At 40.3% G+C, this 27253-nt stretch overlaps 2 protein-coding genes across 6 annotated transcripts in view; both read left to right on the top strand.

The window, feature by feature from the left end:
* The window catches only part of CFAP54 (cilia and flagella associated protein 54), a 99253-nt gene extending 98170 nt beyond the window's left edge, over positions 1 to 1083 (top strand). For both annotated transcript variants that reach the window (XM_015858704.3, XM_085515145.1), the window contains one exon: positions 758 to 1083. In XM_015858704.3, coding sequence (XP_015714190.3) covers positions 758 to 877 — 120 coding nt within the window. In that variant the 3' untranslated portion in view covers positions 878 to 1083. The remainder of the gene's footprint in view (positions 1 to 757) is intronic.
* A 4229-nt stretch (positions 1084 to 5312) lies between these two features.
* On the top strand, positions 5313 to 26657 carry NEDD1 (NEDD1 gamma-tubulin ring complex targeting factor). 4 transcript variants are annotated; one of them, XM_015858738.3, is made up of 15 exons: positions 5313 to 5471; positions 6395 to 6538; positions 7654 to 7748; positions 8804 to 8920; positions 9822 to 9962; positions 15524 to 15753; positions 16707 to 16908; positions 17830 to 18016; positions 19665 to 19796; positions 19975 to 20037; positions 20491 to 20714; positions 21414 to 21573; positions 21789 to 21945; positions 23607 to 23673; positions 24346 to 26657. In XM_015858738.3, the coding sequence occupies exons 2-15, from the start codon at positions 6403 to 6405 to the stop codon at positions 24448 to 24450; spliced, it is 2016 nt and encodes a 671-aa protein (XP_015714224.2). In that variant the 5' UTR covers positions 5313 to 5471; positions 6395 to 6402; the 3' UTR covers positions 24451 to 26657. The 4 variants fall into 4 exon arrangements, with proteins under 4 accessions (XP_015714224.2, XP_015714241.2, XP_015714215.2 ...); XM_015858755.3 differs by having other exon boundaries at positions 7658 to 7748; XM_015858729.3 differs by having other exon boundaries at positions 5313 to 5356.
* The last annotated feature ends 596 nt before the right edge of the window (positions 26658 to 27253 follow it).

Raw genomic sequence — 27253 nt, forward strand, 5'->3', positions numbered from 1 at the left:
TCTTTGATTCTCTTTTTTCTCTTCATGTGTCTTCTGGTGCTTTTGCTTCAGTACTGAGTTACATTTCTAAGGGGAAAAAATACGCCTTTTCATTGAATTATTCATTTAAAATGATTTGACTGTTCATGTTCTAAGAATAAAAACTGATTCAATAGCTTGTTTTTAAAGCTAGTTAATGAATAGCTACATCCTTGAGGGAAGATAATAAAGTATTATGCTTGGGAGTTCCGATTTTAAATGTTTAAAGCAAATTTCTCAATAAAATAATTGCATTAAAACTTAACCTCCCTGGATAGTCTCTTCCAATGTTTCTCTTCATACAGTTAGTTTTTCTTAATATCATAATAATCATTTTGGTTGTAAAATGAGCTCTAAATAGCTCTTTTCGCGTCTGGTGGGCACACAAAACAACTTACCAGTGCTCGCTGTTTCACTGGTTACATCTAGCTCAGTTCTTTCAATTTCTTGTCCAAGGAAAAACTTTCAAATTAACTGATCATTCTTTCTTCTCTTTTCTGATGTTTTCATTTTACCTACGGATGATCAAAAGAAACTAAGCTTCTAGGTTCAAGTTAGAAATGTCATTAACCACAATCTTATATTGTGGCAACAAGCATTTCTAACTATTTCTTTGGTTGCAGATCTTTAATAGGAGATATTTGAATACTACGTATATTTGAATACTAAAGTATGTACTTTCTGGTAGCTGTACACTTAATTAAGTTATTTATTGGGTATCTATTTTCCTGTTTTTCAGATTCCATTTGACATTACTTTGCAATCAATAGCAAGCTTGGAAGATATGTTTGATCTTGCAAATGGATGCACAATAACTGAAGAAAGTCTTTTCAGTTGGATCATTTCTCTTTTCCAGTAAATTCTGGTTTTGCAGTAACTCAAGCAGTTGCTGCTTGTTAAACATTTTGACTTCACTTCTGGTGTTAACCGAACAACTTCACTTGGCTTCTAATGTGTTTGTTTCATCATTTTCATTTTCAGGTCATTTTCATCTATTTGAAAATTAAATTTTAAAACTTAATACATGTTTTTAGGAATTAAATGTACTGAAGGTACTTTCTGAGAGAGGAGATTAAGAATCTGTGAGTTTGCTTTTTGGGGATTTTCTGTCTTTTCAAAAATGTCTTATTGATTAGAAAAGCTGGACAGGCTTGTAGCGTTATCATAGAGTTTTATTTTCATAGAGTACCTTGGGTTGGAAGAGACCCCAAGGATCATCAAGTTCCATTCCCCCCTACCACAGGCAGGATTGCCAACCACTAGATCAAGTACTAGATTAGATTGCACAGAGCCCCATCCAAGTTGGTTTTAATCACCTCCAGGGACAGGGCAATTATGAGCAATTTTAAAACTGGTTTTGTAATCACAAAAAGGGGGTTTTAGTTTTGAGTCTGGGACTGTGCCCAGAGAATGGTTGTCTATGGCTTAATGTCTGAATGAAGGCAAGGACTGACCACAGCCTTGCCATAAAGGACCTGGGGGAACTGGTGGATGGCAACCTGGACATGAGGCAGCAGTGTACAGGAAGGAAACTGTACCCTGGGCTGCATCAAAAGCAGCGTGGTCAGTAGGGTGATGGAGGTGATCCTGCCCCTCTGCTCTGTGCTGGTGAGACCTCACCTGGAGTACTGCGTCAACATGGGGAGTCCTCAGTACAGGAGAGACATGGGCCTGTTGGAGAGCATCTAGAGGAGGGCCACAGAAATGATCCAAGGGATGGAACATTTTCCTGTGAAGACAGGCTGAGAGAGATGGGGGTGTTTGGTGTGGTGAAGGGAATACTCTGGGGAGACCTAGGAGTGATCTTTCAGTATCTAAAGGGGGGTTACAAGAAAGGAGAGACTCTTTATCAGTCTATTGTATAGGACAAGTGGAGATGTCTTCAGACTAAAAGAGGGGAGGTATAGATGGGATGTAAGGAAAAAGTGTTTTACAGTGAAGGTGGTGAAGCACCGGCACAGGTTGCCCAGAGAGGCGGTGGATGCCCCATCCCTGGAGACAAGCAAGGTCGGGCTGGAGGGGCTCTGAGCATCCTGATCAGCCATAGGTGCCCCTGGTCAGTGCAGGTGAGTTGGACCAGATGGCTTTTACGATTCCGACTCAAATGATTCTATAATTCTAATCTGTAATCCTTCCCTCCCTCCCCCCCTTTCCCTCCCATGGATCATAGATTGTCAAGAGTGAAAATGATCATTCAGATGTCTCCATAACTTCCTTGGTCTGAAAAAAGCCAGCTTAAAAAATAAGTATAATGGTACTACAGACAACCTTTTTAGACATCATTCTAAAATGCCAACAGATCCTCTACTTATGCTGTCACTATGGTAAATATGATTTTAAAGTGCTGAAGAAACCTTACTGAGTCCTACCAACAACCTCCTGAGGATCTATATTTGTCCCAGATGGGGAATTTGGTACAGAAAAGTTAATAAGGCTGAATAAGAAAATGCGGTAAGATTTGGGGGGAGAGGGAAGGGGCAAGGGAGGGAAGAAGAGGGGGAGAGAGAAGATTTAACACAGCGCACATCTTAAATGTGTTCAGTAACAGGAAAAAAACAGAGAAACAGAGTTCTGTGTCCCACAGTTTGTTTTTATTCCTATAAAGAGAAATGTCTGAATATACTTGAGATGTGTGCACTATTTTTAAGTTTCTCTCTCCTCTTCTGTAATGTTGTGGGTAGCAGAAAAATTAAAAGGATTGAGATAACATGATAAAAAGAAAGTGAAAAACGGAGTAATGGAAAGGGAAGGTATTTCCGTGAGCCAATTTTAAAACCCAGTTTGAATGGTTATTTAACTCAGCTGCCTAACAGCCAATTTGGAGGAGATTTTCCTCAGCAATCGCCCTTCAATTAAAAGAATTTCTGGTTCTGGAGTTCTTAAGAAAGCAGGGGAGATACAAATTGACGTTACTCGTTTTTCTTTCACAAGAAACAAGTAGAAATTCGCAGCCCTTTCAAGAAGCTCCTCATGCTCTGTAATAAAAAAAAACCACCATACAACCTTTTCTTTGAGTCACCTTGGGGATTAACATAGGAGTTTTGTGCAGCTTAATGAGCATTTGTAAAACGCTGCAGGAGTGTCAGGTGAAAATGGAAGAAATGGAAGTACCCTTCTAGTGCAGACAAGGTGTTTCTTCAGCACTGCCAGTCTGCACCTTGTTCTAATTCCGAGGTTCATACTGAAAAGAGAAATATTAAGTGAAATGCTTTACATATGCATTTAAAACATGTCACACTTTAAGGTATTTGCCTGGAAACAAAAAATGTTATCTCACCATCTCCTCCAACCCTGCACAGTAAAGTAATGATGAAAAGTTGACCTCACTGTATCCATAGCAGCAGCGTTTACTCTCAGAAGCACGGGATTAAGTATTCAATGCAGGCTTCAAAAGGAAATATTAGAGAAAAACATCTTTTTCTTTAAGCAGAGAATTAAACTTTTTGTTTAAAATCTGTTTGTAAGGAAGAAAGCTTGCATTTAAACTTCTCCAGTAATTACACAGAAAAAATCCAGTATAGAGCTAACAGCAAAGTAAAAAGCTTCTTGTTTTAGTTCTTACAGCAGGTGGGTTTGTCCTTAGCATTGAATGCAGGTGGAAGTTTTCCATGCATTAGAACAGAATAAATTTGTGTCAATGTTGTGTTCAATTAAGTGTCTGTGGAACACTTCTGTGCTTCACTGTCTCCAAAAGCATAAAGGAGGAGAGGGAAGGCACCGGGTTGTTTTCATGGCCAGGTTGGGGGTCAGGAGGGCCCTCTGTGGCCTGAGGCCTGCTCTGCCCAGTGTGCTTGCATACCCCTGTGGAAGGGCTCCTTCCTGCTTTTGGCAGCTTCTAACAGATGTCCTGCCTGTAAATTCTTTTCATTGTAGCTGAAAGTTTGCCTCCATTCCACATCTGGAAAAGGAATTGGTAGTATTTCCAGATCTGATAAGTTGTGAGATAGTGTAAGGGAAGAGAGAGTACCGTGGGGACAAGTTGAAAGGACTGCAGAATACACAGCGTTTATCTGCAGTGCATCTCCTGGATGATGCACAGGATGGATCCTACTGGGAACCAAAGAAAAGTAAAAGCAGCATTTCCTTTACATTCCTTTGGTGTTCTCTGTTCTGTGAGCTGAATGTAGTAAGAAACCAGCAAGCAAAAAAAATCTTCTGGTCCTGTAACGAATAACTGCATGTCCCAGGCTGTGGTGGGCCTCAGATTGAAACTGAATGGAACTGAATGCACTGACAACTCTGAAGGTGCTTATTTATTTATTTATTTTATGTTTATTTCATTCTTTCAAATTCTGCTTTGATATATTCTTAACTAATATTCCCTCCCCCCCACTCCTCCCCCCCCCCCCCCCCCACCATTTGCGGCACTCGGAGGATCTGTCTCGCACCAACAGATATCCAGCAACTTGGAATTATTTCTGCTTAAATTAATTTGACGATGTGGAAATCGGTAATTTCACACACATTTATTCAATTGTATGTGACTGGCTTTTAATTCCTACTACAGCTCCAGCTCACGTTCACGTTTTGTTTGGCATCAGGATTTCCCCAGTATTTGGAAGCCAGCAATCTAACAGAATAATCCTGGTAATGAGCCGCTCTATGCCTCAGTTTCTTTATTGGATGATGACAGCGATCCCTTCATTGCTGTGTATTATGGAGCTTTTTGCATCGACATCTGGAAAATGTTTTCAGATCCTTGAATTAAAGAGGCGGAGGATTGAAGTTATTAAGAAATTGATTCGCAGTGTAAAAGGAGCAGCCAGTTGTTTCCAAAACCGCTTTCAGTCAAATCCAAGAATAAAGATTTTATACACTGAATAATGAGGGAACTCGAATTAATAGTTGGAATTATAGGCTAATATGCTGAACTAATTAAGCTAGCAGAGAGTTCCATTAATGTTTGCCAAAGATCCTCTTTGTGTTACAGATACTGAGTATATCATCAAATGGGAGAAATGAAAACACGAAGCATAGGTTTATGAGGGTGGAAGGGTCCAGGGGCAAGCGCAGAAGTGAAATATTAACCAGTGCAATTTAATTTTCCACTTTGAAACAAGAGATAATGAGAATGAATCATCAGCATGATTGAGGACTCTACTCAACTAAGTAGTAACTCTCACTCTCACTTTGCCACCCCTCAGTGCTAACCCACAAGCACAGCGATGCTCTATGGTTGAACACCGGCTGTATCCCATCCAGCACCCGCACCCCTCCAGCCCCGCCCCGCCCGGCTTCTCTCGCCCCCTCCGGGCCACCGTAGCGGCGTTGGGAGGCGGGTGCGCGCGGGGGCTGTTGGGACGGGTTGTGAAGTTGGACGAGGCGCGGAAAGTCGGCGGTGAGTAGCGGAACCGGACAGAACCGCGAGCGGCGGCTGCTGAGCACATCGGAGCGGCCCGCTCCTGCTGCCGGGCACGGGCACTGAGGAGGCGCCGCCGGGCGGGGAGGGGAAGGTGGGCGGCGAGGCCCAGAGGTGCTGAGGGAACCTGTGGAGCGGCAGGGATGGGGGTCGGGGGGATCACCGTCAGCTTCTGCTTCTGAGTGAGGGGGAGCGGAGAGCGAAGCCGTGTGGGAGCGTCCCGTCAGAGCTCCCGGCTGGAGGCCTCTCAGCGTGTGTGGGTGCTGCTGGTGCTTCAGGTTACCCGGGTGTAAGCTCCACAGGGCTGGGCCTCGGCTCCCAGCGGCAGCACAGTTCAGCAACACGGCGGGTTTTCCTGCTTCTGGAATATTGTATTCAGTTCTGGACTCCCCGGTACGTAAAAGAGAGGGATCTCTTGGAAAGAGTCCAGCAGAGGGCCACTAAGATGGTGAAGGGCCTGGAGCATCTCCCCTATGAGGAGAAACTACGTGAACTGGGTCTGTTCAGCCTTGAGAAAAGAAGGCTGAGAGGGGACTTGATCCAGGTTTATAAATACCTGAGGAGCCATAGTGGTGAGTCTGGTCTCTTTTCAGTAGTGCGTGGGGATAGGACTAGGGGTAATGGGATGAAAGTTCCGCACGAATGTGTGGAAGAACTTCTTTACAGTGAGGGTGACGGAGCACTGGAACAGGCTGCCCAGGGAGGTGGTGGAGTCTCCTTCTCTGGAGATATTCAAGACCCGCCTGGACGCCTTCCTGTGTGACATGGTGTAGGGAGCCTGCTTTGGCAGGGGGGTTGGACTCGATGATCTCTGGAGGTCCCTTCCAACCCCTACAATTCTGTGATTCTGTGATTCTTCATTTGTGAGCTGCCTTAAAAAAGACCTTGTAGTGTCATGTTTCAAGTAAATCACCTTGTTCTCAAGGGAATGGTGTTGAATGGGGTTGTTCTTGACTTGTAAAGTGACCTGTTGTGTGTTCTTCATTAATTATTATTATTATTTTCTTTGCAAATTAGGTGCAGCCATGCAAGAGAGCATTCGTTTTGCTTCATCAGGAGATGACATTAAGATATGGGATTCCTCATCTCTGACTGTGGTGGAGCAGTTCAACCCACATACATCTCCGCATCCCATCAGCTCTCTGTGTTGGGCCACCAATAGTATCCTTTACAGCTTCAGTTCTGTGGGTGCTCTGCAGTGATTAAGCGTAGCAGGAAGGGGAGGGAAACAAGATCTGTGTATTTTTGTGCGTACAAATGTGCGTGTGTATGTATATTTACTATGTCTATACACACACACATCTATATATGTCTGTGTCGATAAGTAAACTTGAGCATAGACACTTTTGTCCTACTTGCTTTATCTCTTTATCCCTGTCTCCAGAGCTGAACAGCATCCTGCTCCATATGCTTGTTAGGTTAAACAGTTGGGTTTCATTCTGCATAGTTCTTTGAGCTAAAATGTCTTGAAATAAAGAAAAAGTCACCACTCTGCATATCACCTTATAGTTGGACTAGATGATCTTAGTGGTCTTTTTCAACTTAATGATTCTGTGGTGTCAAATGTAGTCCTATAAGTTCTTAGTAAGTCTCCTTAGTAAGCAAATATAGAATCACAATGGGTATCAGCCTGAAGACGTAGGGGATGCAGATCTGAGTGATTACCCAAATAGTTTGGGGTTGGGTGCAGGGCCAGTTTCCTTACTCTGCTCCTATACTGGAGGCTTTTCTTAGCGCTTTGACCTACTTGGTGCAATAAAAGGTATTTTCTTCCTTTCCCCCTCCCCCATACAGACAGAGACAAGCTAGCAAACGTATTTATTGTATTCCAGGGACAATTAGACAAACTGCTTTTATTAACATTTATCACGTGCAGGACTTCTCAGTCAAATTCTTTTGCTCTTTCAATTTGTTCTGGTAGCAGCAGCAGGTGTCACTCTGAACTCCAGTGATAAAGGAGCTTGTACTTGGGCTGGTGGGGTTAAAAAGGAACTGGGTGAGCTGCCACAGGGAAGAGCTCTTAAACAATATCTGCCCGATATTTCTCTTCTGAAAGAAATGGCACTGCTTTGTATTGGGAAGCAAGAGCTGCAAACGCTGCGAGAGCTTCTTAGGGGAAGCTCATTAAATAGCCTTATGTTTCTATTTCTAGGGCCCTTCAAGGTGAAGTACTGCAGATAGTTTGGTTTCCTGTTAGCTTTTCAGTACGGGAGACTCACGGTTGCTTGTATTAATTGAAAGTTTGATGTGGTTATCATCCATAACTTGTCCCTAAGATAGCTTCCTGGTCAGTGCTTCAGCTGCTGGGGATAAAATCGTTGTGTCAAGCTGCAAAAGTAAACCTGTTCCACTTTTTGAAGTAGCTGAAGGAGTAAGTATGGTGTGTGTGTGTGTGTGTGTGTGTGCACGCCCAACCCATCTTGTGTGCTGTTTGCATCTCATCTCTCCTGCACATTGATTATCAGTTAGATTTTGGAGGGGTGAAAAGTGAATGTGAAGGGGACAGGTGGCACTATAAACTCTTCAGAGAGCCAGACTTGGTTTTGACAGGGTTACTCCAGTGACTCCTTGTAATCTAAGCCATTCTAGTTGTTCTCCTTAAGTAGCTACTGTAATGTTCATTTAATTGGGAGTCCTGGGAGGTGTGCAGAGAGGCTTTTAGGTGTGCAGAGCAAACGCTTTCAGAGGTGGGGAGTTTCTTGTGGAGATTCCACCGAATCTGATGCGATCTGAATGCGATCGTTCCAGTTTAACCATCCCAATCATTAGATGGACTTGTGTGGTTTGTTTTTTTTTTCTTCTTCAAATCCCAGGAACTTAAAAGTGAATTTTCAACGTGATAGAAGTGAATAATTTGCCCTCGCTGTGGGTCTATTGCTGAGACTGATGGGGTTTTTTTTCTATTCCAAAAGCTGCCACTTTGGTGATTATTTTAAAAAGAAGCACTTTGTGGACTTAGGAGGTTTGGCTGCTTTAATATTCTTTGTCATGTTTTGGGAATGTGAAGTACGTGACTGAGACAACTTCTTAATGTTCCGAGGGCTTTTTTCCCCAGACTTTAGCTGCTTCTTTTGAAGAGTCTCTACCCAAATAGAAGCCTATGATTGTACTTTAGAGAGCTCTAATTTCAAGGGAAAATGCATTTTGAAGGAAAAAGATGCTCAAATAATTTAAAATAGTGATACTAGAATGTAGTGTTGGAGAGTTTATTAATTAGAATATTTGACCATTGAAGTATATTGAACGTATGTCCAAATTGGGTTGGACTTGAAATGCTTCATGTTTGGCAATGACTGTGGTGTACCAATAGGTCCATCAGGCAGTGTGGTATGTTGAAAACACCATCATTGTGCTTATAAGCAGATGTGAATACATCTCTTAATTACCTTTAGAGTACAATTTTTCCTTTCCCTCCTTTCCTGTCAGGCTAAACAGACGTGCGTGAGCTTAAGTTCCAGTTCTTTGTATGTTGCCAGCGGTGGCCTTGATAGCACCGTTCATATCTGGGATCTCAAATCCAGAAGGGTTCACCGCAGCCTTAAGGTAAGCTTGACTGGAGAGGGACTGGAGCTTACATGACTTCCAGAACTTGTTGCCAGTTGTAGTAATGTACTTTCTCTGTCATGGATCTGTAGGATCAAGTTCATAGGTAGGAGCTAGAATGGCTGTGTGTCTTATTTAACTTTGTGTTTTTTTATGTATGGTAACTTGCAAATATAATAACCAGGCTTAACTTGATGTCTTCAAGGTACAAGTCTATAATAGCTTGTGTTGAAACTTTCAGAATAGACTTCCTATTTTGAGAATTTTTGTTGCTATTCTCTAGTGTTTTTCCAAGGGCTGTTTTGGGTAATTGCTGCTTTTGATACTTCAAACCTGGAAGGTGCTTCTGTATTTTGTGCAGTCAAACGATGGCTGAAGTTGGAAGGGACTTGAAAGTTCATCCATTCCAACCCCACCAGCTCAGGCTGCCCAGGGCCCCATTCAATCTGGCCTTGATGCCTCCAGGGATTGGGCACCCACAGCTCTCTGGGCAGCCTGTGCCACCACTTCACAGCCTTCTGAGTAAAGAATTTCCCTCTAACATCTAACCTAAATCTCCCCTTTTAGTTTAAAGCCACTATTGCCCCTTCTCCTGTCACTAGTTGTAGGATACTGTAGTAGAGCTGATGCCAGGCACGACTCGGTAAGAGAAAATAAATGCAGAACTGACAGCCATTTTTCTCTTTTAAACTGGATCTAATATGATTTCTCAGAATATTTCTATGATGTGAAAAATATTACAGTGTTCAATGATGCGTGTATTTCCATGTTCACTTCAGCAGATGATTTGCCCTCATTTAGGACCACTGTTAAAGGTACTATAGTGCTGCTATGGTGGTTTTATAAAACTGCTTTTTTTTTCTAAATGTCTTGGTCTTTTTCCTCCTACCTTCTTCCACAGGATCATAAAGACGAAGTTACATGTGTTGCGTATAATTGGAATGATTACTACATTGCTTCTGGATCTTTGAGTGGTGAAATAATCCTACACAGCGTTACCACCAATTTATCCAGTACTCCCTTTGGTTATAACAGCAGTCAGGTAGGATCTGCATTAACTTACTGTTGTGTATGAAGCTTAAGTTTGCATGAGGTGTTTAGAAATGAGAAGTCTGTATTGAGAGCTGTACGACTTCTTCAAAAGCTGCCAGAACATTGTTGGCTTCTTTTTTTTTTTTCCTTTTGATGTTTTTAGGGGTGCCTTAACTGGAAGGAAAAAAACAGACCTCTATTTATTCTAGCCTTAAATAATTGGTATTAAGACAGGGATCTCTTGGAAAGAGTCCAGCGGAGGGCCACAAAGATGGTGAAGGGCCTGGAGCATCTCCCCTATGAGGAGAGACTAAGTGAACTGGGTCTGGGTCTGTTCAGCCTTGAGAAAAGAAGGCTGAGAGGGGATTTGATCCAGGTTTATAAATACCTGAGGTGTGGGGGCCATAGTGGTGAGGCTGGTCTCTTTTCAGTAGTGCGTGGGGACAGGACTAGGGGTAGTGGGATGAAACTACAGCATTGGAAGTTCCACACGAATGTGCAGAAGAACTTCTTTACGGTGAGGGTGACAGAGCACTGGAACAGGCTGCCCAGGGAGGTGGTGGAGTCTCCTTCTCTGGAGATATTTAAGACCCGCCTGGATGCCTTCCTGTGTGACGTGGTGTAGGGAGCCTGCTTTGGCAGGGGGGTTGGACTCGATGATCTCTAGAGGTCCCTTCCAACCCCTACAATTCTGTGATTCTGTATCGTGGAAGTGCAAACTTGGGAGATGTATTGCCAGTGTTCCTTAGCACAGGTTTGCCCTTTCTGAGTCGGTTCTGGTTCAGTGTTGTCCTTTCTTGACTATGCTGATGTTGTTGGTTTCTGGAACTGCAGTGATTTCCTGTGGTGATTCTGGGGCACCCTTGTACTCTTGCAACATCTCAATTTCTCTGTTGCTTTGATGACTGCATACCTCATGGAGTTCATTTTACACCCTGGGATTACGCCCACAGACCTGGGATTCCCTCTAGCAGAGGAATTCCCACTTCCTTACCCATCTTATTTTCCTCAGGTCTGCCTACTACACCAACTGTACTGCAGATGCCCCAGTGCTTCTGCATGAGGCTTACTGATCCCAAAGGCAGTACACAGAGGCAAGTTATCAGCCAGCACTTGAATGGAAGAGTATTTGGATTACCGAGAGCAACTGGTGCATAGTGTGTCCGCCAAATCCTTGTTTCTGGTGGTGGCTGGCTGGTAGGGTGTCTGCTCTGGGTTTTACCCCCGCAGGTAGATGTGGGAGCAGGCCAGCCAGATGTCCTCACAGCCCCTCGGTGCTGTGGCTATATATATATATAGCAGCAGGAGACTATAAAGCATCCCATATTGGAGTCATTCGTAGGAAGCAGCAGGACTTGTTTACAGCTACAGAGCAGTTTCTCACAAACAAGTTTTTTCTAGCTATGTGTTCAAGCTAGAAGCGGTTTACTTGTATTTTCAAGCTAACGTGAGCTCTTTCTCATGGGCTGGTTACCCTTTCAGGCCATGATCATTATTTTTCTGCTCAGGAGGTACATTTATTTTTATGCAGTTTACAGCAGATTTTATTTTGTAGGCTCTGCTGCCTCAAGAACAAACTTCTGTGCATCTTAAGACTGAAAAAAATACAGTCAGCTCCACATACCAAAGCAGGATTTCAATATTCTACTCGATGTCTGTTGTTGCCATGAGCAGACTAGGTAGCCCAGTTTCTGATTTATCCAATTTAATCAGATTTACGACTGAACAGAGCCATCTGTAGAGTAAATGAGAATGTAAGCCTATGTTTGAAAATAATACATTTATTTAATCTGGAGATTAAAATCGCACAGCTGCTCACCAAGTAAGAGCATTGAGGTTTTATATTACCTACTTAGGTACTTCAGGGAGATTTTTTGAATGACTAATTTGAAGGAAAACTGGGAAAGACAAATAGAAATCAGGTGTACTATTGAAGGCTTTGGTAGTTTCCACTGCAGTTCCTTTCTGCAGACTCAGAAAATACTGCAGAATTAGGGAAGTGTCATTAGGATGTCAAGGCTTGGTATCAAAGCTGCCACAATAGTGAAGGAGCTCTGTTGTCCCGCTGGATGTTCCACAGTGTGTTCTTACAGTGACTTCTAGCTGAGGAATGATGAAGGTGTTGTGCTCTGGATGTTCTTCTCCCTTTTTCATTGAGCCACTTTCATAGAGCCAGTGTGGGGACCTTACCAGTGGGAAATACTGAAGTTGTGCCGTAGTTTTCTGTCACTACAACAGCATTTTTTAGTCTTAGATTGCGGATGGAGTAGGAGGTTGCATTTTTCTCCTATCTAACCTGAACAATACAAGTTGATGAAGAATGTCTTATGGCTTTACAGCATCACAAAGATCGTGGTGCATTTCTGTTGAAAAAATCTCCATTAAGTTCAAACCTTACTTTCAGTGCTGCAGTATCTTTGATCCATCACCGTAGTCTCATACTTATATTGAAACAAAATTGTACTTCATGCTTGGCTTGATCTTAAAAATCCATCTGTCTAGTCAGTTCATTTTTTTCTGATTTGATTGTTGCTGTGAAAAACATGGATGTGAGACAAAGACTGCGGGAATATCCACGGGTGGATTAAAAGGCTGAGATGAATATCTGGAGTGGGGATTGTTCTGCTAGTTAGTTGGAAAATTAAAGAAGTTCTGGTGAGGATGATTTGCATCAACCTGTTTGATAGATTTCTACTCTTTCCACCAAGAAGTGATTAGGAGTAAGTGATGCAGTGAATAGCTATTTTGGCAGATGAAATCAAGAGGCCTACTGCAAAGCTGAGTGACCTTTAAGATGGCTGAAGATCTCTGAAGTGTTAAATCAAAGTAATTGCGAGCATGGAGTTACCGTTCGCTTTCTAAAGGGCCTCTAACATGTTTTAAACTGGGGCAGTTATTTGATTGCAGTGTTAATTTAAAATGGAATTTAGTTGTAATTTGTAATGTGGTGACTGCTTGGGTGTTCGGATTTATCAGCTTATCTCGTGTCCTAATAATGATCTCCGTTCTCCTGTGCAAAAAAGTTTTGTTTTTGTTAGGGAGTTTAATTGATACTTGCAGGGGATTGCAGGATTAATTGTGCAGTGAAGCAAATACATGAAGACTCGAGTCACTCCCTTAAAGAAATCTAAAAAGCCTCTACTTGATTTATAGTTTAGGGGCACAGTTATCTGAGAGTGAGCTTGAATAGATACACGGTGTATTGTTCTGCCTGGTCTTGGCGAAGCCGTCTGGCTTAGTAAGGGTCACCACTCCTTAGTAACTTTTCTCCTGTTGGGGAACGTGAGGTCAGACTAACCTTATAAAACTGAGCTTGTCTCTGTTTGGTTCCCTGTGGTGGAATGTAGTTGCCTTGCCAGTTAATTTCTGTAATCGTCTGGACTCTACAAGTAGCAGAATAGCCCAAGGTTGCGGTGCTTTCTGTGACTTTAAACAATACTCTTTTCAAATGAGTATTGGCCTATGTTCTATTAATTGATTTTGATTTAGAAACATCTTTGTGCTTTCTTAGAGCTAAGTCCTTGCACTAAATTGTTTGCAGATCCCATAATTTGTCTTTGCTGTTGGTATTCATTAAGACTACCAGATTCTTATCTGCTTGCTGTTGTGAGGTTGAATTAAAGTTTGTTTTGAGGCATAAAGATTGTTCAAGTCTTTGCTGCCTTGTGCTATTCTCCTAGCAACAGGATTTAGTTTAGCTGTTTGATCAGCTGGCTGATTTGTAAAGAGATGTGATGAGTTTTGGTCACCTCGTATAATGAAATAGCCCTCAGCTTTTTAAACTGTCAATTGTGTTTACAGCCGCCTTCTCGCTTACAAGGCTCACTGAGGTGAAAGGAGGTAGTGTAGTTTCTTTATCTTTAAATGAGATAGTCGATAACTCTGGACTACTTTGTGTTTAGTTTTGAGTGTGTCATTTGTTTTCCAACTGTGGAAAGCCCTGAATGCAGGCAATCCTGAGCAATGGGATAACCATTGTCTGAAGCGTGCTTTGCATGGTCTGCCTGTTTTACAGTGAGGTGTGAAGGTAAAATGTACTTCTGGGTCTTACAGAAAGTCTGCTTCAGTCACAGCTAAGGCATAAAAATGTGTGTGGTTTGTGCTGTGTTTTCACTGTGCAGTGAAACTTCCCTCATATCTGCTCCTTTCCTTGTAGCCTTGGCAGCTTTAGCTCCTGAAAGTGGCTCTTTACAAATCACTGCTGTGTACTAAATAATCTTGAAATGATTTTTCCTACTAGCTTAGAAAACAGACACCCGCTTCTATTCAGTGACGTACTTAAGTGTGTTTGAGTTTCAGCCACAAATTTAAGCCTCCTGTTTCCTTGAGTGTGGTTTAGCAGTTGCATTAATGCTTGTTTAGCTTGGAGCTTGTTGCTGACCAGGTCGTTGACAGCGAGGAGTGAATGGGAGCTTCCCTCACGCATCTTCCGTCAACAAAAGTTGGACTGAAACTGCTCTGAGGAAGCACAATGACTTTAATGAGAAGTGTAGAGTAGAGATAATATGGGAAGGGTTTGTCATATGAAAGACATGAGAACTGGGCCTGAGGAGAAGGAACATTAGGAAAGAAAATGGGAGGCTTGAAAGGAGAGCAAGGCAGGTTTGAGGAGAGCTGAGAGAATGGAAATGGTGGGCAGGAGGATGGGTGAAGGCAAATATGGAACATGAGCAGGTGCTGGTGCAGAAAGGAAGGGATTTGAAAGTGAATAGGAGAACTGTGAGGGATGGAAATGTGTCCCATGTAGATCTTGTAATTCATTTACTCTATGGAGATAAATTGAAAGATGCCAGTAAAAAAAAAGTCTCCTTCATGTCTGGTAGTGGATCGTGTTAACTATATCAAGTCATACTCCATCTTGCTTGAATGCACAGTTGAGAGCACCACTTCTTTGTTAGGCCCTTGCACTTCCAGTGAGACATACAACACAACTGCTAGAGTTTGTGCTTAGAGGTCCAACAAATGTCTCCAGTAAAATGAAGAGAAAAATACGATAGTGTTTAGTACAGTGCACTGTGATGAGGGCCATGCTAGGAAGTACGATAGCTCTTCTTGTGAGAGCATTGTCAGACAAGCTGATGGCTCTCATCTGTCTGGACTTGAGTGAAGCACTTGAACTTGTGCCTTTTGAGAAGACATTAGCAAGGATGGAGGTTGGAAGAGGAATAGGGGTGGGTGGGAATCATGGGCTACATGAAAGAAAACAGTAGGTAATACTGAAGGAATTATTCTGATTTGGTTATCATGAGCTGACTTTGTTCAGTGTTTTCAGTTGTGCTTATGATTTTTTTTTTTTAGTGTGATGTATAAGTTGACTTCTTATGTATTCGGAACCAAGAAACTTTTCCAGTTCTTTTTTTCTCGTCCATCGTTGGATGGATCAGGGCTGATCAGGGCACGTGCTGCCCTCAGACAGTAAGAATGGAATAATAACGCAAAATGAACTATTCATTTGTGTGTAGAGTGGCCAGCCATTGTAGAGTCAGCTTAACGTTGGTACTTCTAACGTGTGTGCTGTAAGTAATTTGGTGATGTCTAATGGCAGTATTGCAATCTGTGTTTGTTTTACAGCCTATTCGACATTTGAAATACTCATCCTTTAAGAAATCCTTGTTGGGCAGCGTTTCTGACAGTGGAAATGTGACGCTGTGGGATGTAAATACTCAGAACCCGTACCGCAATTTTGAAAACACCCATAAAGCACCAGCTTCAGAAATCTGCTTTTCTCCAGTAAATGAGTTGCTCCTTGTAACTGTAGGGTTGGATAAAAGAATTAATCTCTATGACACTTCAAGTAAAAAGTGAGTACGTTAAACACCTTTGATTTTTTTTGCTGGACGTGAACGTTTTATGAGCTGAAAAAACACCTGGCTATGACATTAAATATTTAATTCAGACCGTGTTCAGAGTGGTTGAAGTGGTTGACACATTTCTGCTGGAGAACCTGTTCCAAAAGCCTTTCTGCTTTTTTTTTTTCTTTTTTTCTTTTTAATTAAAATGGGAACTAATCGAAGTGCTGCATGAGTGACCACTTGCAAGTGCTTAAGTGTGAGATTTTCTTATTGACGGAGAGCAATTGGCTACTGTGGTGGCCAGTACAGCCTGTGAGGACCTGCAAACCACCTGGCCTTAGCTCGCCTGCTCTTCTATTTTGCAATACAACAGCTGTTGAAAGGTGCACAGAGCTGCTGAGCCTTAAATATGGGCAGGGTGTTGGATGAAAAAGGAGGTGATGGTGCTGTGAAGTAAGAGAATGGGGTCGCGAGTGTTTTCATGGAACTTTGGTTTTAGTTTGGAGCGTGCTTTTAGTCTAGCTGAATGAAAGCAGGTGTTTGGCCAGAGCTTGGAGGGCTTTAGTAGGATTCAAACACAGATCTGAAGTTGTTCCTAGAGTTGTGGGGAGGTTAGAAGTGATACACCTGGACAACAGAATGATACATGCAGTGTGGTTGCTGCTGGAAATGATGATTGCAGTAAATCTTTGTGTCAAAATGGTTGCTTTGAAGATGAAATCTTTTGGAGCACATGCAGTTCTTCATTGGTTAAGCTTCAACACTCAGTATGTCTAAGCCACTGTTCTGTAAGGTGTATCAATGAATTTACTTGGCACGGGAGAATCAGGACTACTGACCTGCTGTTGAATTCTTAGAGCTGTTTTTTAATACATACTCTGTTGTGAACAGTCTAACCATAAAATGAACGTTGTGATGAAGAAGTCTAAAGGCTTTTCTCCTGTTCTTTCTCCTCTTTGAAGATTACTGACAACAATAGTAGCAGATCATCCTCTGACGACAGTGAACTTCATGCCTGATGGTACCACTTTGACTATAGGAAGTTCCCGGGGAAAAATCTGCCAGTATGACTTGAGGAAACTGACATCACCAGTGAGAACAGTTATTGCTCACAAAGGCTGCGTGACATGCATACGTCTTCAGTCCAGTAGCACTTTTTCCAAGGTAAAAACAAACAAACAAGAACCCAAACTGGAAATTTTCCAATTTATTATTCAGCGTGTAGATTGATAAAAGCAAAATGTAAGCTTAAGATCTGAGAAATGTGAGTAATGAATTTCTAAGCATTATAAATGCCAGCAAAGATGATTCATACGACACGGAAATAAGAGCTTTATAAATCGCTCAGTCTCATGTGAGCGAGGTAATGTTAATGACATTTTTTTTTCCTCCTAATTTTCAATGCAGAGATGAGCGAAACTTTTTAATCTTAAACTTCCTGGTGTGAATGTGTTGCCGTTGCAGATCAGTTTGCGGCATCCTAAATGGATTTGCAGACAGTAGCGCAAAGATCCGTAGTAACCCCTTTTACTTAAGGGGAAGACACACAGCAGCTCAGCTTGAAGTATTTTGCCTGTGGAGAACTTGATTAAATAGTATAGAAGGCTTAAGACGTTCTTCCAAGACCCAAGTAGGCTCTACTTGATCCAAAAAACACAAATGCCAGTTCACTGGAGGTGGGAGAGAATGTTTGAAGTGTATTTTCTTTTTAACTGCTCCAAGACTTTCTTCTTCTTCCAGCTTGCTTGCTGCTGGTGTTGGACTATCCCATTGCCATTTCTGCTAATGTTATTTCTTGCTTTACCTGTGCCTAAGCCTAGGATTAAAATTGGCTAGTACCAGCTCATTGTCACCTTCAGTTCTATTGCTGTTTTCTTGCAGATCCAAACAGCATTCTTATTATAATGCACAAGTTTCCCATGTTCTTTGAAATTACATTAAGATGTATATATTTGTAAAGGCACATCTCCTAGGTAGATTTTGGAAATTGAACTATTTTAGTGTTTTGAAACAGAATATTGGCTTATATTTTTCCTTCTAACTGAACAGATAGTAACTTCTCTTACTTTGTTCTTTTTTCCTCAGGCTAACCTTAAGGGTTCTTCAAGTAAACCTGTACCCAAAAGAGTAGAAGTCAAAGCTGGTAGTAACCTTGCAGGAATTCCAAATACTGGCATCAAAAATCTAGTTTCTCAGGCATCGGCAGCTATTTCCTCCCATCTGACACTGACAAATGAGAGTAAAGGGGGAGAGGTTTTTCAGGATAAAACAGGTAGCGTCTTCTTCCTACTCTTATGTATTAGATATAATGTGGAAGATAGGAGGAATATTTCATGCTTTGACTGCTACGATAGAAAAATTACACTGAGCGAAGGGCATTTATTTCAAAGAAGAAATGTATACACATGCACCTCTTTACTTTCTTCATCTTACCTTGCTGCATTCTTTGGACAGGCTTTGAGACTGTGGGACACAAATCAGGTCCTAGTTTAGAAACTCTTGCTTCAAGTCCAGAATTTTAGACTACTTATATGTATGTAAATATTAAAAGAGAATGTTCCATGGTGACATCATGGGACTCTTCTGTGTTATGCTTTCTTGCAAATTATCCTTGTGTTCATAATATACAAAGCCTGTATGGAATGCAGAGCTAATTATTTGCAATTCTATTAATAAATTGGGGCAACAGACCTCATCAAATAACTAAACCAAACAAACACACACACAGAACAAAACAAACCCACAAACAAAAACCCAAGTGAGAACTGTGCTGTATTATTCCTATGATAGGAAAATGTTAAATATAGTTGCAAGTATAATTAGTTGTATAACTGTACTTGCTATTTTTGCTTCTGAAATTAACAAGTATTTTTGGTAAGAATTCTCAGTGTTATTCTGAAGTTCTGCCACTGTGTGAAATGTACTCTTAATTTTAGTTAATTCAGGAGTTCTTAAAATATGATCACATCAGCAACTGTTAGTTTGATTCTTGGAGATTCCAACAGCACTTTTTCCACATTTTTAAATAAGAAGATATACATTTAGAAACACTAATTAGGCAATAAGCCACTGCAGTCCGCAGGGACGTGTATTAATGACCTCCCTTGGGCATGCAATGAATTGTGAGGTGAAGTAGAATGATTCCTATGTACTCCAGAAGAGTTGCTAATCAACATTACTGTATAGTGTGGAAAATTTTACTTAATTTAAGAAATTCATAGTTTATTATCTCTTATTGCCATTGCACTTTGAAAGTGTGATGATTGTTACCTGTTAAGTGGGACCACGTGTAACAAGTTAATGTTTGAAGGAAATAGAGGTTTATCAAATAAAACGTATTTTGTGAAGCAAAGTATTCAGCTTGGAAAGTGAAGGAAGTCTGCTTAGGAAGATCATAGAACCATAGAAAGGCCTGGGTTGAAAAGTATCACAGTTTCAGTCCACCTGCCATGGGCAAGGTCACCAGCCACTGCTCCAGGCTGCCCAGAGCCACATACAGCCTGGCTGTGGTCTTCAAACTTCAAAATTGGAATGGTTGAGAGACCATAAACAGCATTTTTTCTTTGCTGTGGAAAATCTAAGCCAAGAAGATGTATTTTGGCATTGTAGAAATACGTAGTATTCAGTGAAGTGACCTGATAGCATATTTAAATTAAAAAACAAACAGTAGCCACCTGTTCATACAACTTACAAATGGACTGGAGCTTTCAGAACAGGCCATTCGATGATTCTGTGACAGTCACCTGTGATGACAGCTCATGTGAGGTTGTTCAAGTTGTCCCTCGAACCCGAATGTGTAGAATGTTCTGAAGTACTTACTGGACTTTGCAGGCATCAGGCTTGCTGTGAGTTTATTTAGGGATAATGCATGTTGTTTTTGAAACTGTCAGTTACTAACTGAGTGTTGTTGTCCTTTTAAGGCCTTCCCCACAGCTGCAGCCTGGATGTGATTCCATCGAAAGAAACAGATAGTGGGAAAAGTGCAGATTTAAGTAGTTTTGATGACTTGGGTCGAAGTAGTTTAGGTGATGTGTTTTCTCCTATCAGAGATGGTAAGTTGCTAATACTGACACTTGTTTAAAAAAAATAAAATGATTTGCATAGCATTACAGTTTGGCCTGTGTGTACTCACTTGGTCTCGTAGTTTAACAATGAACTGAATACAATTATCTGAAAACTTCAATGATGTTCATTTAATTAAAGAACTGTTTCTGTTCTGCTGTTTTGTAGATGTTATTGTGTCTAAAGCAAATGAAGATCCTCCAGGAAAAGGAGACGATAAAGATAGTTTGAGTAAGTTTTTCTATGTGGTCACCAGAAGCCTACGCTTGTTCTTCTATGCTAGCTTTGTCATACCATAGGAAGATGTCAAATGATGCAAGCAGGCACTGAAGCAGATGAACTTGATGAGCTTTTCTGGAAGTTGTCTAATATTGCATGTTAAGGCCCAACATGCAACAATGGGAAATCACAGATATGGTCTCAAAGTGATTTTGCTGTCCTCTTAGGAAACTGGGAGTGGTGTATGTACACTTTGCTTATTTTGTTGCTTTCACGTGGACAGCAACAGCATAATTTGGGGATTCCTTTGTTTTGGTGGGCTGTGCTTTTTGAGTGAGCTCTTTGCTTTTGTGGGTGTGTGGGCTTATTTTTGTTATCATGTCTTTGTGTGATCGTGTTTTATTTGTTTGGTTTTTTCTTTTGTTTTTAAAATTTGTGTGTTTCAGCTTTTCCTTCTCATTTTAGGTCTGGATTTTCAGTCCTACCTTTCAAGTTTAGATTTGCTCCCACAGCTCACCACTGCCTTTCCAGTAAAAAGAAACCCAGTGGGCAGTAGCACACAAGGGATACGGTCCAGCCCATTACATGCACAAGTGGGATCTCCAATTAAAGAAGAGGAAGAGCAACCAGAGACTGACATTAAAAAAATGAATGTTGGGAAACAAGAAACTAAAGAAGCCTTAAAGCAGGTATACTGTGTTAATCGCTGTTATGAGTGCTCTTTTTAGTATCTGACAGAAGTATTTCTACTTGAAGGAAAGATTCCTAAGCATCCCAGCTAATCTTTTTCAGTTCTTTTCACACTGACACAACCTGTGAAATGTTCAGCTTGAAGTATGTTGGTTTTCAGCAATGCAAAGTAGTTGTATATTCCTATTAGGCTCAGATTACAAAAGTTTATGTGGAACAAAACTGAGCTAACTTTTAAAATACCGTTGATTTTTCTAAAAACATCACAAATGTCATTAGTAGATCATATCACTATGTTTCTTTATTGTTTATTAGGTCAAGTCCAGCAGCTTTTCTCTCTGTTCTCTCTGCCAAAATTCTTTTTTGAGATACCTTTGACATGCTAATGCTGAGACCCCAGCTCCTTCTGTTTTCATTTTGAGAAGTCTGGTTTACTAGGAATGATATTTATAACTCTGGCTGCTCTTTTTGCACTCCTTTCTCTATGTTTGCAGCTGAGGCAATTTTGAGATATTTAAGCAATCGATTTTTAAGGTGTGTTACTAGAAGAAAAAGGCATTTTATTGATAGTTTCTTAAAGCCAAAAGTATTTGAAAGCTGTGTGTTCTTGAAAACTTGGTTTTCAAGTGATGCTTAACTTAGTTTTCAAGTGCAATTAGATAACTGTAATCAGTAGGGATGTGTTTTTGTTTTTTCAGCTTTCGAAGCTGAGCTCAGTAAATGCAGAGTCCAGAACTTTAAGTCCTCCTCCACCAGTATCCACTGCTATAAAGAGTCTTGAAACAAATGAGCGATTAGTGAAGAATATTCAGGCCCATCCTGCGTATGATCTAGCAGTGAATGGTACTACCTCAGCAAGTAAGTTGATAGGTTTTCTTTGTGGGTTTTTTTTTCAGCCCAGTTGTAGATGGTGTTCATTGCAAACTGATGCAAAACCTGCTAAAATGGGCTTAACAACACTCAGCCTGGATTCTTCTGTAAATTCAGATAGCTCTCTTAGAACATCTCTATTTGCCCATGAAAAAAACTTGTTCTACATCTGTATTTTTATGCATTTCTTGTTAATTGTAAAGGTCCAAAGATAACTGCACCTGTCACTACTGGAGTTGCCAACTCACTGTCAGAAAAAATAGTAGAAACCATTGGGAGTGGCAGAATAAATGCACCTCTGACATCAATCCAAATAAACTTCATTCAGAATATGATCCAAGAAACACTGGATGACTTCAGGTACTGACGTTTATGCAGAACGCTCTGTCTTCAGTGACGTGTTTTCTTAGTAAGGTATTCTAACATTTGCTTTAGCGTATTTCTTACTCGCATTAGGAGATGACTCCACAAATAGCCTTAATCTTGAAAATCTAGGTATGAAACTTTATTTTGAACAGCTCTGAGAATGTTTTTTGTGTGTGTGACTTTGCTAACATATTGCCAGAGTGACTGTTTGAATAACTCTCAGACAGTACATTTATCTGCATAATGAGGTTCTCACTGCTTTCACGCAGCCCTGTGCTGACTTCTTTCCCTCTCCTGTAGTCCTAGCAGGAGAAATTCCTTTTCTTAAAGCTGATACTGTGAAGAGCATGGTTGATTTGTTGGACAGTTGATTTGTGTTGGCTTTGATTGATTGTTGTTTGCTTTGCATGTGTAAGGTAAATCACTTTGTATATTTCTGTTGGCAAAGCTTTGCATAAAAAGATATTTGTGCTGTAAATCATAGATCCATAGAATATCCTCAGTCAGAAGGGCTCTGTAAGAATTATAGAGTCACTTTCCTAAAACATGTAGCAAACAAAGAGAGGGAGGAAAACAATTGCTGGGCAGGGGAGGTGTTGCCATCTTGGTGACAAAAGGCAACACAGAACTATTGCAGGAGGTCCATGTGCTGTGGATGTCTGCATCTGCAGACAGAGTACACTGATAGTTACTAAAAATCTTTAAATAAGAATACCATGCTGTAAAACTTTATTGGGGATATTTGGCTATAATTGCGCATCTGATTTTAAAACTTCCTCATGATTTAAAATACAGTTTATGGATTGTGTTTCCTTTCTCTTCGAAGTTTGTTTTTTGGCATTTTAATATTGGAAAATAAATTGTTAGATTTGTACTTCCAGTGTCTGAGATGCAGAGTTTGTGAGATTGTGTTTCTCACAATTTATTTGAATTGAAAAGAAAAACCACTCATCTCTTGAGCTTTGTGTTTTTGGGAGATAACCAGCATTTTGGACTCTAAGATGGCATCTGTGCTTAATATACATGAGGAAAATGTTTTACCTCTAGTAGGAGTTCTGCACCACAACAACATGTGGAGACTGAAATTGAAGGTCATAGTGCCTTTTGCATACACTGTGTGTTTTAGGAAAGGAGGATGGTCCATGTGTGACTACTTACAAATTACCTTAATTTGTCAGACCAGTGACACCAATAGCACAGTACTTATTATTGGGCATTGGCACTGCCAGTCTTCAGGAAGAGCATATGAGCTTGCCTGCTTTTTTTTGGGGGGGGTGGCTTGGGGGTGATGAACTGAAGCAGCGGCTTTTTAGTAGCAGATAAATATCACACAGTGGTGCTTGTGGTCTAGGAACTGAAAATCAGCTTTGCATGGTAAAAATGAGGGTTAGAAGTTAACAGCTTGCAAGTGAAAAAGCCATCTTGATATCACCATGTATATATTTCTGTTTCTAAATGGAAAAGTTCCTAAACAAAGATTAAATCTTCCAGTAAATAGCTGGTAAAGGAGTCAGTTGTGCAGTTTAAATGTTTTTAGGCTGATATTTTGTAATGTCACAAAAGTGAAGAAGTAGAGCTCTGGTCACTCAGGACTGGAGATAATTGCTGCTTCCTAAATAAAATAAAGCATTATCCATCTGTAATTCTTTCCCCAGAGAAGCATGCCATCGAGATATTGTAAATTTGCAAGTGGAGATGATCAAACAATTCCATATGCAGCTGGTATGTATAAAGAGAGTGTTCACTTTTAGTAGTACCAAGGTTTGGCAGCTATTCTGTCAAAATTGGAAATCAATTTTTGCTTACTATGAACAAGAAAGTGAAGATGGGATGCGAAGGAGGGAGAAAATGTTATGAGATGTAATCTGTTAAACTGCTTTGTGTTTAATAAGTAAACATATGTGTTGGATGGGTATCATCAGTTCCATATTTCAGAAGTTAGGACAAAAAGGAATCAAATTTAGTTGTCCTTCATAAAGGACCAAGAGCTGGGCTAAGTAGGCGGTAGATGGAGTTTATAGGGACTGCTTTACGTACATGTCCCATGTGTGCTGCCTGGTGCTCTGTGTCCTTTAACTTCTCCTTTCTATGAAACTTTGTTCTTTTGATCAGTGCTGGAAATACCTTGTCTCAATACCAAACATTTTAATGGAACCTCTGTTAGTAGAATCTCATCCTAAAGAAATGCAAAATAGACTTTGATAAAATATTCACTAATGTATTAATAATCAGAATACTGTATGTTTAATAAAAATAAAATTAAAAAAAATCTTACTTTCCTTACCAGAAGTTTAAAACCAGTCTTATTTAGGTTATTTAATTTCCAAGAGGGAAAAAAATGGGAAAAAAAAATTGGTATGGTTGCTTATTGGTTTTTTTTTTCCTTTTTTCTAGAATGAAATGCACGCTCTACTTGAAAGATATTCTGTAAATGAAAGCTTAGTGGCTGAAATTGAGAGACTGCGAGAGGAAAACAAAAGACTGAGGACTCACTTCTGAAAGCTTCCCACTGCTAAATTTGTTAGCATGAACTCACTGCGTGTGGTGCGTTGCTTGTGACAGATCGTCCATCATCACTGACGCACTGTGTGGAGACCTGCTATTATCTCGAATGTGAATCTTTCCTAAATGGTGTCACATACTGTATGTAATGAAAAGATTTGTAACAGATAAACACCACATGAAGAAAGTTTGCCTAGGCATGCTTACAGTCTTGAAATTTATCCTTCCAATTGAGAAGCTGAAAGGATAACTACTTGATCAGAGTTTTAGCGATATGCAAAGTGCCTTTTTATAAGCAAAACCAAAATAGGACAGATGCTTTTTGTATAAGAATTTTTTGATATACCGACTTTTCTATCTCTTTCTGTGTTTTACTGGTGTCAGAAACAATCACTGTAGCTTGCCTTTCAGAAACTTTTCTCAGAGAAGGAGGGAGAAGGCTCAACTTCCATATGGCACAGAGCCTGCGGTATTTTGTTGATCTTATTCAGCTGGCAACTCTTCAGCCCTGAGTAAAAACTAAGTTTCAACATATTCCCAAATTCAGTGCCCACCACCTCACTTGTTATATTTGTAACTCTGAAACCTGTGCTTGTCTGCAGTGAACTCTGTTGCTGCAAACACTACTTCAACCACATAATGAGGTTTTTAATTGTATGACTTCAGCTGTCAATCTAGAAACCCGTTTTTACTCACACATTTGGATAATGTCATAGTTTGCCCAGTTTGAATGCAGCCTTAGACTTCCAAAAATGAGTAAATTCAGCCATATGATGTAACAGTGTGTGAATGTGGTCCTTCAGTCTGTGATTTAAGCACCTTTGTCCCCCCCTCCATTTTTTTTCAATGCTCAGAGGCCCATGCTTACTACTGAGCAGTTGTTTTACAGTTTTGACTGTGGTTTAGCAGCATTGCAGCCCTCTTCTCTGAGGTCAGCTGCAAACCAAACATGGGTGTGTGAGTCACATAACAAATGGCGTAGAGGAGAAATTATTACATCCGTGTGGTAATGTTATCGTAGCTGTGTGTAAGTGCACTAAAGTGAAGCTCAATATGGAATCCTCACTGCTGAAGTTCATGAGGAATTTATCTTGGCCTTTTTTTTATTATAAGCCAAGAGATTAAATTCAATTAAAACATCAATTTAATTTCATTTGAAAATTGAATTAAATTTTTTAGTGTTCATTTATAAATTCTTCTGAAAAATCTCTTCTATAGAAGTGCTTTTTGCTATTTAAATTGTTCTGAAAGCTTCTTAATTTTCTCACTAATATTTTGTGGTTTCTTTTCATGAAATCATTAAATCTCAAGCAAGGGAAGTCTGTGAGCGTGGTGAGTTAATTAGTTAAAACATCAAGTGCTGAAAGTCATGGTGGCACTCTTCCACTAAATGAGAAAGCCATAATATATAATGTAACTTATTTTTAAATGTTGTAAAACTAAAAAAAAACAACACAAAAAACCCTATATCTTTTCGCCACCTTAACTTCTTTTTAAAAGTTAATTTTTAATGTCAGTTAATGACAAATAAAACCTCGTATCAAAATGAGGGTGTTCTAGTCGTCAGTATTGCGGACAGGACTTTGCACGTCTGCAGGCTTATTGCTGTTGCCTTTTAAATGCATTTCTATGCCATAACTTCATGGGGAGAGGATGTGGAGTAGGTTAAACTTTTGTTTTTGTAATTTAACACAGTATAAAGAACTTAAGAAATAAGATTAACTTATAGATGATGTAAGTTTAAGTCAACCTATTAACCACAGTTTTTTAAGACAGTAGGAGTTAAAGGCATCGAAAATGTTACAGTTCTTCAACTAGTTTTGCAGCATTAACAAGTAACCTTGCGTAGTTGCATCTCTTGGTTTGTTCCCCAAGTGCTCTTGCTGGTATACCCAGATGACAGCAGGGACTTAGGTAAGTATCTAGGGTATTTGGCTTGTAGATACTTGTTTTTTGCAACTGGGTAATGTTTTTCTGAGTTCCCAAACTGAGACAAATATAGCAGCAGTGATTGAAAGGATACATTTTGGCCTTTCTCAGTATTTTAGGGCTTCTTTTCCATATCTCAGGATTAGGGTAGCACAAGTGGCCGCACACGCTGTGAGGAGAAGTAGTGCACTACCGCTATAGGGAGCTGTTTTGCCTTGTACACAAATCTGATTTGTATGTTAAAATAAAGCTTGTTTTAACTTTTACGAACAAAATATTGTGGCAACCTATTTTTTAAAGATGATAATTTAATACTGTAATCTTGCTACCTCGTTGCAGCCAAAAACCTGTCCCAAAGAAGGTGTAAATGACTGCTTCCTCTCTGGCTTCACAAAAGTGTTTGTATTACCTCATGCTTTTGAAGTAAAGAACAGATGCAATCTCCCTTCTTCCAGCTTGGAAGTTATTAGAATCATGACAGAGAGATCGTATTCACAGCTAAAAATAATGTTCAAGCAGATGTTCAGGGTGGAAGAGTAACCTCACAACTGAAGCTGCTGGTAAGCTGGAGATCTTAGATCCTGCATCATCATCATACTTAACGTTTGGCTTTTTGTATTTTATTTTAAATCCCATTTTGTGTCATGCACAAATGAATCTTTTTGTGAGGGGAATTGTATTTGCATTATTGAGGCTTTGAAAACATATGACGACAAATTGCATTTTTAATGAGGATAAGTCAGCATCCCAGAGTATTAGTTAATTCCAGGCAGGAGCCCACCGCTGCCTGACACATGAACTGTGCTGTTAAACACACATAGCAATGATGAACGTGCAAGCTGCTCACTGCCCCTTTCTGTAGGACCAAGAT

The sequence above is a fragment of the Coturnix japonica genome, chromosome 1, assembly GCF_054131305.1.
Source record: "Coturnix japonica strain WE chromosome 1, WE-NBRP24, whole genome shotgun sequence".
Classification (NCBI taxonomy): Eukaryota; Metazoa; Chordata; class Aves; order Galliformes; family Phasianidae; genus Coturnix; species Coturnix japonica.